The sequence below is a fragment of the Ailuropoda melanoleuca genome, chromosome 7 (genome assembly GCF_002007445.2).
Source record: "Ailuropoda melanoleuca isolate Jingjing chromosome 7, ASM200744v2, whole genome shotgun sequence".
Classification (NCBI taxonomy): domain Eukaryota; kingdom Metazoa; phylum Chordata; class Mammalia; order Carnivora; family Ursidae; genus Ailuropoda; species Ailuropoda melanoleuca.
Window position 1 is genome coordinate 96,387,640 of NC_048224.1, and position 14,784 is coordinate 96,402,423.

General features: G+C 37.7%; 1 protein-coding gene across 2 annotated transcripts in view; it reads right to left on the bottom strand.

Moving 5' to 3' along the window:
- Positions 1-14,784, bottom strand: part of DIAPH3 (diaphanous related formin 3) — a 484,281-nt gene that overhangs the window by 177,802 nt on the left and 291,695 nt on the right. For both annotated transcript variants that reach the window (XM_019796633.2, XM_019796631.2), the window contains one exon: positions 5,417-5,541. In XM_019796633.2, coding sequence (XP_019652192.2) covers positions 5,417-5,541 — 125 coding nt within the window. The remainder of the gene's footprint in view (positions 1-5,416; positions 5,542-14,784) is intronic.

Below are 14,784 nucleotides of genomic sequence, written 5' to 3' on the forward strand. Positions count from 1 at the left end.
GGGGGTGTTTCTAATTGTATGGTCCTAAAGCTACTCCTTTTCTTCCCCCTCACCGCATGGTAAGGCTTTGCATTTTAATAATAGGCACTTCACAAACACTAGTAGTTTTATCCTAATACCTGGGAATACGCCCATTCTCAGGAATCAATTTGGTTGGGGCGCCTGGGTGCCCCAGTTGGTTAAGCGTCTGCCTTCAGCTCAGGTCATGATCCCAGCGTTCTGGGATCGAGCCCTGCATCAGGCTCCCTGCTCAGTGGGTTGCCTGCTTCTCCCTCTCCCTCAGCTGCTACCCACCATCCCCCCCACCCCGGCTTGTGTATTCTCTTTCTCAAATAAAATATTTCAAAAAGAATCAACTTGGTCAACTGGTTAAAATAAAGCTGTAAGTATTATCCAATAACACTTCTCAATATTTTTGGGCAGTAACCATAAGTAGATAAAACATTAGAAATATGCCTGAGCATCTTTTTTTTTTTTTTTTGAGAGAAAGCAAGAGAGAAAGTGCATGGGGGAGAAGAGGGAGAGAGAGAGATATATTTTTTTAAAGATTTATTTATTTATTTGAGGGGGGTGCAGGGGCAGAGGAGAGGGCAGAGAAACTCAAGCAGACTCCCCACTGAGTGCGGAGCAAGATGTGGGGCTCCATCTCATGACCCTGAGATCAGATCTGAGCTGAAAGCAAGAGTCGGGTGCTTAACCGATTACTCCACCCAGGTACTGAGAAAGAGAATCTTAAGCAGACCCCACACCCAGCACAGAGCCTGACACAGGACTTGATCTCACAAGAGATCAGATCATGACCTGAGCCGAAATCAAGAGTCAGTCACTTAACTGAGCCACCCAGGCGCCCGCCTGAACATTCTTAATAAAAATACTACAAATCTATATAAACTAAAAAGATGTGATGGGAAAGAAAACCAAGAGCCAAAACCATGGAAATAACATGGTCTTGTCTTAACAGCTAGGGAGCTTTCTAAGTTAATTTTCTTATCATTGTTATCTATGAAACAATTTGTTCCCAAAGGAATGAAGTGGAGCTTTGAATAACTGGAATTACCCACAAGAATGGCAAAATTGTGATTGAACAGAAACAATTTTCGAAATAGGCAAATTAATTTTCAGTTTAAAATGATTGTCGGATAGGACAGAATAAATGGTTACATTAATGAGGCACTCTACATCATTACTGATGGGCTAGTCTCTCATTAAGAGATGGTGAAACTACCCAGCACAAATCCATCCCGCATTCAGTCTCATGTCCTGCCCTAATCATTGTGCTTCCCCCAGCAAGGGGGAAATATCTGTTACTTCCATTAACACATCTTACAAGGACCAGCTTCAATAGGTCCTCTATGTCTAATACCTTTCATAGATCTTAAGTACTCAGGATCCAGCCAGCCGGGCAGCCAGCCAGCCATTCAGTAAGTATTAACTAAGCTCCACTGCATTCCACTCTTCTGGGCAACAGAGAAAACACTAGTTAACGAGGTAGGCAGAATCCCTGCTTTCATGAAACACACCTTCTGGAGAGTGGGGACAGAGGATAAAGAAGTAAATGCATGAGATAGTCAGAGAGTGATAAGTATGATGATGAAAATAAAAGCATGTAGTATTATACAGACTGAGAGAGGCTCTTTTACACTGGGTTGTTGCGGAAGTCATGGCTAGGGTGACATTGCCTGGAACAACTGGCGTGTAACTGTAAAACAGCTGTGAGCACCAAGTACTGCCCCTCTATGAGCGCAATGAGACCTCAGGGAAGGCAAAGATCATTACCAATTTGGATGAGGACTCGGATATTGTCATCTGAGTTTTCAAAGCTTGTGGTGATGGGTAGTAAGGAGGGCACGTACTGCATGGCGCACTGGGTGTTATACGCAACTAATGAATCATCGAACTTTACATCAAAAACCAGGGATGTACTGTATGGTGACAAACATAATATAATAAAAAGATATTATANCACTGGGTGTTATACGCAACTAATGAATCATCGAACTTTACGTCAAAAACCAGGGATGTACTGTATGGTGACAAACATAATATAATAAAAAGATATTATAATAATAAAAAAAGAATGTAAATGGAAGATAAGGAAGGAAAGAAGAGGGAGGAAGGAAGGAGAGGGAGAGAGAGAAATTCAAGAGAAAAATCTATTACAAATCACCCAACTACCCAAACTCCGACTCTTGCAAATGGACACATATTATATGAGTTTATATTTCACAGATCCCATTCCTATATTTTACTTTCTAACCAGTGTTCAATTAAATAGAAGTGTACTGAATTCCTTTACCTAAAAGATGTGTTTTACACAGTGTGGAATACAGATATAAGACCTAAGTCTTTCAAGGAATTCATTGGAATAGTTTTAGCATCTACGTAATAATTTCAAAAGTGCCTAACACATTGCTATATACAAGAAAAAGAAAAAAAAGTATGAAAATAGAGTAGGATTGCAGTGAAGAAATTTAAAGACTATAACATGGGAAAAAGCCAAGTAATTGTAACATAAGTTGTGACAAATACAAAAATATTTAACTGCCAAAATGATTTTTTTGTAAGAAACTCAGGAGATGGGATAGGAAGAGAAGAAAAGGTAAATCCTGGGCAAGGAGAACTTCAAGGGCAATGCTCTAAGATCTATTTGTTATTTTCCTTAAAATAAGAAGTATTCTAGAATCCAAAGTTCAAAAGAAACGAATAGGCATCACATGACACAAATCCTGGCATTTTCCTAATTTTCTCACGTATAAGAGCTAAGTGTGCATACTTCACATGTAATAGTTTGCATATAACTATGTTGGTGGCCCTGCCTCAAATTTGTGTCCCACATTTTTCAAGCAAATATTTACAGCGGAAATCCCCAACTCCAATTATATTTCTGACCCAGGCTTAGCAATGGGAAAATAACATAGTTATTACTAAAAAGTTAATGTGAATATATGAAATAATTGTACATGCGTTTTAAAGGATGTATTAAATTCGTATTTTTATACTCAGAAGTATATATAAATAAAAAGCATGCACTGGAAGAATAAAATTACAATATACTATAATTGAACGCTAATAGTGAAATTTCATACAACAAAATTCCATTATAATTTAAAACAGTTCAATTAACAGATTATTTAAGTTACTAAGTCATGATTGTTTAAATATCTACTTGTAAAAATGCATCCCTAACAAGTTAGATAATACACATATTCTTTCAGAATTGATGAACCAAATAATTTGATGTTTCAACTAATAAGCACTAAAACTTAAAACATAAAGTTTGAGCGTTACTAACCCAAACTTTAAATACATTTTTATTCATTGTGCATTTTAGTTTCCAAATTCTTTCATTTTCTAAGATCTGATAAGAAGCACACAATTTGCCATTTTAATAAGATCTATATAAATCCATTTAATATTCAAAATGTGACTTGTTGTCAGTCCTAATTAAAGTAAACAAAGCTTTGCAATGAATGAATTTAATTACTTCGAAACTAGTATGTCTAACCAAGATGAAAAGCAAACGAGTGCAATCTAATCTCAGCAAAGAGTATTTATGATTATAAGCTTTGTCAATAGCAAAGTGCACCAACTGTTCATATATCTGACTTCCAAGAGATACATGAATGCTAATCAGTTCATTAGAGGCTTCTAGGTTGTGATATTTAGCGACAGGATGTAGTAGCTTTCTTGTCCATGGAGTATAATTGTACTCAGAATGAAAAATTGTTTCCAACAAAGCATCATCCTTCCTGTTTCTGATTTCCTGCTGGTTGCTTTTTATGAGCTGCATACCTTTCAAGAAGCCGACATGAATAGAAGTATGCATAGGTCCTGGGATCATCTGCTGAGCAGGATTCTACCACCTTCACTCCAAGCTCAGGAATTTATCTTAGGTTATAGGTTCCAGAAACCTGAGCCTCCTAATTAGTACGCTCACAGTGTATTACCAGAAACTGTATGCAAGTAAGCCCTTTCCTACAATGCCTTCTCTCTATAGGGAACAATGAAAGCACTTCAATTAACAGTGCTTAATGATTAAAATAAACTGTCACATATGAATATTTTAACAGGATAAAATGATTGGGGGGAAGCTAAGAATGATGAAGCTAATGTAACTCTGCAACAACCAATTTAGTTTCAAAAAGCATACTTTGCCAAATGAGAAGGGGCTGCAAAAGTATTTATTTATTTCTGATGGGTAAATACAGATTTCACCTTTAGTTTAAAAAAAAAAAAACCTTCTCAAATGTAGTGATAATGGTGTTTTACCTAATAAAAGAAGAAACTGGATGGGTAGGAAAGATAGGAATGGAAACAAACACATTAGCCTGAATTGATTGTTGCTGGAGTGCCTTTTTATGATATTTCCCAAAAGAGACAGGGAAGAAAGCTAAAAATTGAACTAATTCACAATTAAGCTGAAAACATATACAATAAAATCTATGACAAACCAAATAATAATTTTGTGATTTGCTAAATCTCAGGGGAGCAGACATGGAAAGAGGAAAAGTAGTTATTTTATTTCAAGTATCTCAGTTTAAAATATTAGGAGTGTCTATTTATAAGAGCTCATTGGAAGTGGGTTATCCTTTCATATAAAATTCTGAGGTCCATATAGGATTTTAATAATGCATAGCAGTAATACTTTATTATAACACAAAAGATATCAGTCTCTAATCTCACAGAATGGTTTGCAAAGCAACTCAACATTCATTTCAGGAAATTAAAAAAAAGTTTATTACTTCAATTACTCATTAGAGATTAAGCCACATAGTGAAACCAAAGATAATCGAATTCAAAAGAAACCTTAAATGAAGCAGGACACAAGTCTCATCTATACACACACACACACACACACACACACACACACGGATTTTATCTTGGGTTTGGAGAAGGCCCTATACAAGTAGTGATCACGACGAATTCCGTTTTGATTTTGGAACCAGCCAGTATTTCTAAGGGAAATATTAAAGTTTCTGGAACATGAGATAATTTTCTATACCAACACTTGAAATTAAGCTGACTAGTCATACCAGTTTATAAAATCTTTATTTCCTTCCTGAAGCATTTCCAAAAGTATCTAAATCACATCATGACGTTAGAATCAAACTTCCTCAAACTGAGTTTTCACGTCCTTTCACCACACCATGAACATCGGAAGGAAACAGGGCAAATGGAAGGGAAAAGAGGAGAGAAAATATCCAAATTGATTTTTTAAAAAATGAAAGTAGAATACATTTCTGTATTATTCATGATAGGTAAACACACTGATAAATTTCCCTGCAAGAGAGCAAAAGTTAAACTGCTATTTGGCACTAGAGAATAACCACTGGTTATGCAAATATACCTACAACATCAGATAAATTGTAACTCTAGTTGACTAGTGACTTATGTTATTTAGATATCAGAAGGATATGGACATCTTTGTCACAAACTTATCATGCAAGTCCTCAGGAGGGGGAAAGGTTTCCAAATCTTTCTCAAGCTGTTGAAGCTGCCTTCCCATCTGCTTCAAATTCTTTTCCAGCGTTTCTACAGAGACTAAAAGAGAGTATATTAAATGCCTTGAAAGGACAAAATTATAATATATAAGAGGTAAAACACTCTAGGAACAAAACATTTGTGAAAAACCTTACAGTAATAAAGTAAAATTCTACTAAAGATAAATTTACAAATTTGTTTAAACCTTTAAATTTTCAAACGCAAAAATAAAGGAAGTTCCATATTTTAAAAAACAAAATGAAATTTAGGAAATGCTCACACAAACCACATTTAATAGAGTTTTGTTTAAAATTAGAGCCCTTGACCTCTATAAACACTACAAAATAATCAGTCTATTCAGAAAAAGAGAAGAAATACAGACTTTTAAACATTAAACCCATTTCAATACAATTTTAACATTTTTCAAAAATCACAATCTCTTGAGAGGAAAAAAGAAGTACGTGGAAAAGATAGGGGAAAGAGTGTTCTGTTGTCCAAGCTAATCTATAAGAATGAAAAGGTATCAGAAGCTACTTGAGCAACATGTGGAACGAATGTCACATTTTCTTTACTGGTACCCCGAGCACAATCTGTGTTTATTACCTAATACCAATTTCCCTTCCTTGACGGGGAGTTGCTCTCACAGTGCACGGAAGGAACAAATGGTAGAGCAGGGCACAAAGGCCCTATCAGAACGTACTGGTCACCCAGCAGGACACTGAAGAATCACTGCCTAAAATCTATGCATAATTTTAGATGATATCAAGAAGGAAAATTCACAATATATAAAGATACAGTGACTCAAACCAAATTTGGGGGTTCAGATGAATTTTGGTTAAAACTTTTTTTTCTTTTGCTTCCCGTTACTGTGAACTATATGAAATAATGTTTAAAAATGCATATAATAATTCTAAGTACACTACCATGTTTAGGCTTCCAATTAATCCTGAGGAACGGATGCAAAAGTCAGGTCTCACCTGTAAGAATAGGAATACCTTTGGAAAGCAACATAAGTGCCCAACAAAATGGGACTGAGTTAAAAAATATATATTTACAGTCTTGGTTCAGTAAAATGGAATAGAAGGGAAGCATGAAAAATAATGTTGCATAAGGACATGGAGAGCTTGTTTTAAACTAGCCGTATACAAAAAAAACATTTGCTATTCTAGCACGTTAATAGCTGTTAATAAAACCTTAACATATTTTGTTGTAAAATCAATTAGCAGGCTAATTTTCAGATACAGTGGTTTGTTGTTGTTGTTAATTCATTTGAGAGACAGAGAGCTTGCAAGCACAAGCAGGGGGCAGGGGGAAGGGCAGAGAAGCAGATTCCCCACTGAGCAGGGAGCCCAATCTCAGGACTCTGAGATCATGCCCTGAGCTGAAATCAAGAGTCAGACACTTAACCAACTGAGCCACCCAGGCGCCAACGTAAAATGAGGCCAATGAACAAACTCTTCAGAGAGCCACATATAGTAGTTGTGCCCAGAGTGATAGGACTTTAACCTTTGGCTCCCACTCTAGTGAAGCCATTTTGAAGTTATATTAGTGCATATTTTCTTTTTTTCTNCCACTGAGCAGGGAGCCCAATCTCAGGACTCTGAGATCATGCCCTGAGCTGAAATCAAGAGTCAGACACTTAACCAACTGAGCCACCCAGGCGCCAACGTAAAATGAGGCCAATGAACAAACTCTTCAGAGAGCCACATATAGTAGTTGTGCCCAGAGTGATAGGACTTTAACCTTTGGCTCCCACTCTAGTGAAGCCATTTTGAAGTTATATTAGTGCATATTTTCTTATTAGTTTTGTGCTAGTCATGTTTCCCCTTTCTGTCAGCCTTACGTTTAAGATGATAATGCAAATAAAAGAGTGCATAAAATATTTTTATCACGACAGCATTTAGTGCATTAATTCAATATATTTAACTCAAGTGCCCAAATCTTGCTGTACATTACTCGTGACGGTAACGCATGGTTCCTATGCTCTGCTCTTGCAATTTTATGTCTGTTTGTCAATTATTCACAACCAAGACATCTATTTAATTAGGCCTGGGGTGTTTCATTTATTCTTCTCATTTCCAATTTTTTTTTTTTTTGCCTTTTTCAAAGTTCTCTATCTACACTACAAGAAGAGATTCCCTTTGCTCTCCTAGTCTATTTGACCTCTTGTCTGATATTTCATTAGCATTTCCTCTATCATTTCTCAAGAAATCTTACAGGTGGTTCAGTCATTTTTATACTTCCTTTAACTGTGAAACTTCTCATTAAATAAATACGAGTTCAAAAACACATAAAATCATTTTGAGTAAATACGTGCTCAGAACAGTTTATAAACTGTACAACCACTTTATGCTGTAAATCAGGTTCAAAACAAGCCTATAAATAGTATAATATCAGGAGTGACAGTTGTAATGGTAGTAGTAGGGGTAACAGTAGCAGTGGCTAAAATGTACTGAGTGCCCTGAGGTCCTGTCTTAGGCATCTTCCATTAATTTTTTTAAAGGTTTATTTATTTATGAGAGAGAGAGAACGCAGAGGGAGAGGGAGAAGCAGACTCCCCGCTGAGCAAGGAGCCCAATGTGGGACTCGATCCGAGGACCCTGGGATTATGACCTGAGCCGAAATAGACGCTTGACCGAATGAGCCACTCGGGTGCCCCGGATCTTCCATTAGTTTTTATAATCTTCACAAGATAATCATGAAATAGATATTGCTATTACCCCATTTTACAGATAACAAAACTAGAGTTGAGTGAGTAAAAGTCAAACAACTAAAAGTAGTGAGGTCAGAATTCGAACTCAGGCAATTAAATTCCAGACTTAACATTTTTAACTGTTTTGCTCTACAGAGATTTTATTTTTACAACTGCTACTTATCTGTCAGTAACAATGTTTAAGTACACAGATGTGGCTTTCACACAATGACTGTCTTTTTGTATAATCTTGCCTCGTGCAATCACAAGTAATCCACATATGGCCAAACTCAGGGGACTAGATGTAAGCACTCTGGATGGATGGCTGGATGACACATATGCTACCATATTTTTTAAATGAACATTTCAACTTAATGTGTTAATACACCATGGAACAAAACCACATGCTTAAGATACTATCTATGTTTTAAGTCCACTAATCCAATTTATTATACGTACACATCACACTTGGGAAATACCTACAGAAAGGACAAATAAAAGTCTAAGGGACTCCAATGTAACAAAAAGCACAAGGCAAACATTGGGAGGAAACGCTGTTGGATTTTTTCCCCCCTAACACCTAATACAATGTTCCAATACCTATCAATTCTCCGATTCTCTGCCACCGATTGGGTAGTCTTCCACTTCAATTCTGACACTAAGTACCTGGAGTTAATGTAGCCCCATGGAGTTTAAGGCCTCAGCCCTATGAGACTGCCCTCACTTCAGAAGACAATCACAAGACCCAGGGACCACCCATAACCCACACTTCTGCCTAACTGGCTATAGATTCAGGAGTTTTCCATGCCCCTACCCCCACTTATTTTCCATAATTTGATGTTTTAAGAACTCAGGAAAACACTATACCTGCTATTACAGTTTTATTATAAAGGATGCAAATTCAGGAACAGCCAAAGGGAAGCTATGCATACAACAAAGAATGGGGGTGGGGAGGTGGTACAGAGTTGCCATGGCTTCTATGAATATACCCTGACCTCCTCAGCCTCATTGTTTCAGAGTTCTTACTGAAGCTTCATGACACAGGCATCAAATCATCGGTCACTGGTGACTCAAATCTACCTCCAGCCCCCTTCCCCTGCCGCTGGAGGTTGGAGGGTAGGCTGATAATTCTAACCCTGTAATTACATGCTCATTGCCTCTGGTGACCAGACCCCCATCCAGGAGCTATCTAGGTTCCTCCTCCCCCCTAATCTGCCTGAGTCATCTCATTAGCATACAAAGTACAATTTTATCACTTAAGAAATTCTAGAGGTTTTAGGAGCTCTATACCAGGAAAGTGGAAAATGACCAAATACTTATTTCTAATATACCACATGGATATACAGAAGTACACGTCTGGAGAGAAGGCAGAACTCCAGTTCCTGTGAGGAGGTATAAGAAAAAAAAAAAAAAGTAAATTTTTGATTCCTGAGTTGTGTTGCTCAGAAGGGTCTAACAGCCTGGGCTGCCCTCAGAAGAGCCAGCTGCTTGTAAATGGAACACACAGCCATCCCAGTGAGTGATGAGCACTTCCCAGGGTGATGAGAGAAAGGCTTAAGAAAGAAGCCTATACGAAGCGCTCCTGTGAGCCTTTTCCAATTCTTGGTTACCCTGCGGGTCAGAAACTGTATTCTACTAACATTGTGATTTGAAGCAATTTCTCACTGGCTTAATTTTCACATCAGTGAAATGGGGAGAATCCTATCTCTTATTTTTACCTCATAGGCATTTCATAAAAGATCAAATGCTGTAACATAGGATAAGGAATTTTTTTTTAAAGACAGTGCACGATTCAGTGTTATTCTTAGCACTCAATAAGAAATGAAGAGATTAAAGGCTGAAAGAAGTAATAGCAGACTCAAAGAAAAAGTAAAAAGAATCATCATCATCAGGCTGGGAACAGTGTTGCAGAAGTCAGTCTAAAAAGAAAATTTGCTTATTTCAAGAATAAAATAGGACTGTTTCGGGCATATTCAAACATTTAACATTGACACGATAAAGAGTAAGCAAGTGGTCTTTAAAAATGCTTCTTGTAGCTACTTTGCAGATGGGAACCCCACTAAACCATTATTTATGCTTCATCAGCAGTCTCTGGTTACATTATTTCTACATTATGGTTAAGAGGATATAAGTGTAAGTGACCAACTTTCACTGGTTTTTAAATAAGGACCAAAACACACTTGGAAGAGAGAAGGATGTGAGCAAATTGCAGGCTAATAATGAGTGGGCCATGCAAGGGGTAAAACTAAAGAGTATATAAGAATTTCTTTGGTGCCTTTCTTTTTTAGCAATTCTGTTTCCACAGATAATTTCTTTATACATCTTCAAACACAATTTTAACCACACTGTTTGTGTCAAGTTCTTTGAGGTCAGTGATTACATATATATATGTTAGAAATCCCAACTACAGCAGAGCTTTAAATTGTACACCCTCAAAGAAGTGTTAATTTACTGGTGTCCCTGTATGTGACCCGTGTATGAGTTTTATCTTTCAACACTGTCACATTCCTTGACCAAGAAATTAATCTTACTTTTTTATTCCCTCCTATTATTTGGAAGTAACAAAACTCAGCCATCATCAAACAGAGTTGACTAGATTATTTTAAGGGCAATTTCAACTTTTGCATTTTACTCAGTTAATATTCAATCAAACGGGGCATCTCTCAGTCACCTCAGATGTCATGTGTGTCTGCCCCCAGGCAACTAACTGTTCCTCTGCGATCTCCACATCTTGGTGGGCAGCAAAACCATGAATTGTGTTTCCTGCGGTAGAAACCTGCTAGTCTTTACCCTTCCCTGTCCTGCAACCCTCAAATTCAATCATGACATCACTGGCACTTTACTTGGCAAACAGCTCTTCATTTCTTCCTCAGTACTTAATTTCTTGCTCACTGGAGCACCATTCAAGTGACTGGGATCCTTATCTCAGGTCTCCTTTTTTTTTTTCCTTCAGTGCCTTCTCCACATGGCACTTAGGAGTTTTCAAACACTAATTAAAAGATGGTTTCAAGTCAGCCAGTAAACTGCTTTCATGACAACATCTGAGCTCTACCCACAAGCTGGCCTGTTTCATGTTCCGCTATGTTTTTACTCTCAGAGCAACAGCCTGCTTGCAGTTCCCCCACCCTCTTTATCCACTCTGTAGGTACTGACACTGGGAAAAAATACGTCTATTTGCCTTGTCCACTGCCCCCCTCGATCACTCCCACTCATATATAATAATGAGAATCAAAAACTCTAGCTAGCCCCCTGGTGAGGTGCCCTCCCCACCCATCATACCTGGTAATTATCTCTATCTTTGCAATTACTACACCTCCATTACTTTTATCTTTGTGTGTGTCTTCCTCTCCCAAATGACTACGAATTCCTTGAGGGAAGATACCATATTTTATTTATTTTTGTATCTTCAGTTACATAACACACTGCAGACACTCAAATATCTGCTGAAGGAATGGATTTTGGATTTAGCTTTAACCTCTTGAGGTTAATAGAGTAAATATCTAAAACCTTAAAATTCAACACACAGATTTGTCTTCAAGGGCCTTGTCATGATAATTATGCATTAGAGGTGTTAAGTATAAAAGTTAAAAGTCACAACCATAAATATTTAAGTTTAAAGTAATCACGAATACAGCCTTTCTGTAATGCGATGGCCTCCGCCACTTAACTAAGATTTCAAGAAAGGAGAGTAGAAATTACATACACGTAAGTAATTTTTACAATTAAATAACAATCCTCTGTGAATATCTCCTGGAGATGCTGGTTATTATTTTATAACAAGCGTCCTAAGAAATGTCACATTCATTTTTACCTATCATGATACATTCCAGGGAAGTTGATTTCTTTAAAGAAAGCTTACACAACAACTTATTACCATAAAACAATTCAAACATTCAACTAAATGAACCTTCCTGAGCTCACAAACACAGTCGTTTTGCGAGGGCAACAAACTAGGCATTATAGCATTTCAGGCTCCCAACCAAATAAAGGTATTTTATCAAACTCTAAGAGTATTTTATAAATGCAAGTTAAAAAAACAATAAACTGGATGGACAAAAACCTCAGCAGCATTTCAAAAACCTCCACATTAAGTAGGCCTCTAACAAAATCTAAGTTCTAGAATAGCATTATGAAACCCATGATTATTTTGAAAAAGTATAAAACTGAAGTAAGAAGACAGAAAAGCACAAACTCAAATTGCAGCTCGGTCTGCAAAAGGCAAAGGTAAATTGAAAGAAGCAAGTGGGAAACGAGTGGCCAGTTATCCTCACCAAGCACTGGCCTTCCTCTGCTCAGCTTTACTTCCACCCTGTTGTTCTGATTCTTAACGGGACCCCTTATAATATATTGTCCTACCTCGCATTCCCTAATTTACTGTACTATATGCAATGAGAGTTTTGTAGTTATTTTCTTTTTTTAACATCATGCTGCATGAAAATGGCCTATGTCTGCTACGGAACCTGGAAGGAGGTAAGGTAGAAAGCAAGCAGAGGTGAGGGTGAATACTGCCCAGTGAAAGGGCCCCCTGGGGTCTGTCCTGCTGAACCAGCCTCCTCTTCCCCTGCTCCCTGCTCTGGGGGGAAAGAAGCAGCCTGGTCTTCTATAACCATGAAGAGAATGTTAAAGGCACATCAGCTTTTTAGAAACCAGCAGCAGTGCTACAAACCTCTTTAATAAACCATGTTTACCTATCAGAATTTGAAAATTCCTTCTTGCAAATAAGATGTTCAAGAACACAGTAAATATGACACAAAAGAGGTCCATCATAGAGACGTCTGTCACAATATTCAAAACGTTCCCTCGGGATAACGGTTTTGTGTGCATGGGTATGGGAGGGAGACGTTACCCCGTCTACTGTGTCCCATGGTAAATATTAAGTATAGATTGGATGATGCGCAAATTTTAAGACAAACTTTCATATATGGCTATGAGAGACCACGCAGCCTAACACATCCTAAACGGAGTATCTCTAAACCTGAAAAATTGCAAATTTTTTCTTTGGACTATATCCTTCCCCTAAATTCCAACTGCCTATTGAACATCTTTCCTTAATGTTTCATAAGCATCTTAAACTCTTATTTTCAAATTGGAACTTATCTTCCTCCTTGAATCTGCTTCTACGTCTCAGGAAACCATCGGTGTTGTGACTCCTCTTTCTCTCATACCGAACACACACACTCATAAAGTCCTGTTGGTTCTACCTTCAAAATTGGAATACTTCCCATCGCTGTTGCTACCTCCTTCTGGTCCCAGCTGACATGCTTTCTTTCCTGGATGATCATTATAGCATCTGAGTGGTTTCACTGCTTCTGCCATTGTTCTTCTGGATTTTTCCCCAGGACAGCAGCCAATGCAATCCTTTGAGAATACAAGTCAGATGCCAGTCTTCTGGCTCAAAACCTGTCATGGCTCCCCATCTCAGAGTAAAGTCAAAGCTGTCTAATGGTGAATCTTGTCATATATGATCTGTGACCTTTCTGATCTCATCTCCTCTCACGCCCTCCCTCCCTCTGTTCCAGTCTCACTTGGGTATCTTGGGACTTCTACACTGCTGCTCTCTGTAGAGTGCTTCTCTCAGACACCCAACTGCCTTGCCTCCTCCTCACACCTCCTTCGTGTTTTTTTCACAAAGGCCACCTTCTCTATGGGGACTTCTCTGACCACTCAACCTTAACTGTGGGAAAAACAAAACAAAACCCTGCTCCAGAATTCCAGAGCTAATCATCTAATATAATATACATGGACCTCCTCCTTTGACAGATGTTCCAGAAAATGTAAACTTCAAAAGAGCAGATACTTTTCTTTTGCGCTCATGGCTCTATCCAGTCTTCCAAATTGTGCCTGGACAGAAGGAGGCACTCATGAAATGGCTCATAAGATAATGAATGAATCCATCTTTGGGCCACTGTTCCATTTTTCACTGTCAAAGTGAAAATTTTTTCACTCATCAGGTCTGATCCTTACTGACTCAAGTGCCTAGCACCTTATTTGCTACACAGTGAGAATTCAATAAACTTTTTGCAAAGATTTCCTTCCTTATGGAGTCAAAACATACCCAAAAACCATTAATGAGCGCTAGTACTTTTTTCCTTAAAATACACAGTTTGACAGACAGCTGCTGAGAAACTGTCTTAACAGTGCCACACGTGCTTACATGACAAGAGTCTCATTGCTGATCAATTTTAAATCTATACTTGAAGATTACCTCTTCTGAGGAAAGGGGGGAAGATTATCCAGAACATATTTTCTTTAGGTTTTTCTATGCAGGCAAATAAATACCTTTCTCAATGTTTCTATCACTTGTATCATTTATCTAAAGTGTTCATTCATATTTCATATTTTCGTATGGAAATGGAAAACATTTCCAAGTAACTGGTTCCTTAATAATTCCAGGCTGGTAAATTTGTTTTTTTAAATAACATGCAGACATGCAGACACTTCCAGAAAAAAAATAAGCTCCAAGTAGCTGGAAGAGTTGTTGGATGCTAGCTATTTTTTATAGCTTNTACATGACAAGAGTCTCATTGCTGATCAATTTTAAATCTATACTTGAAGATTACCTCTTCTGAGGAAAGGGGGGAAGATTATCCAGAACATATTTTCTTTAGGTT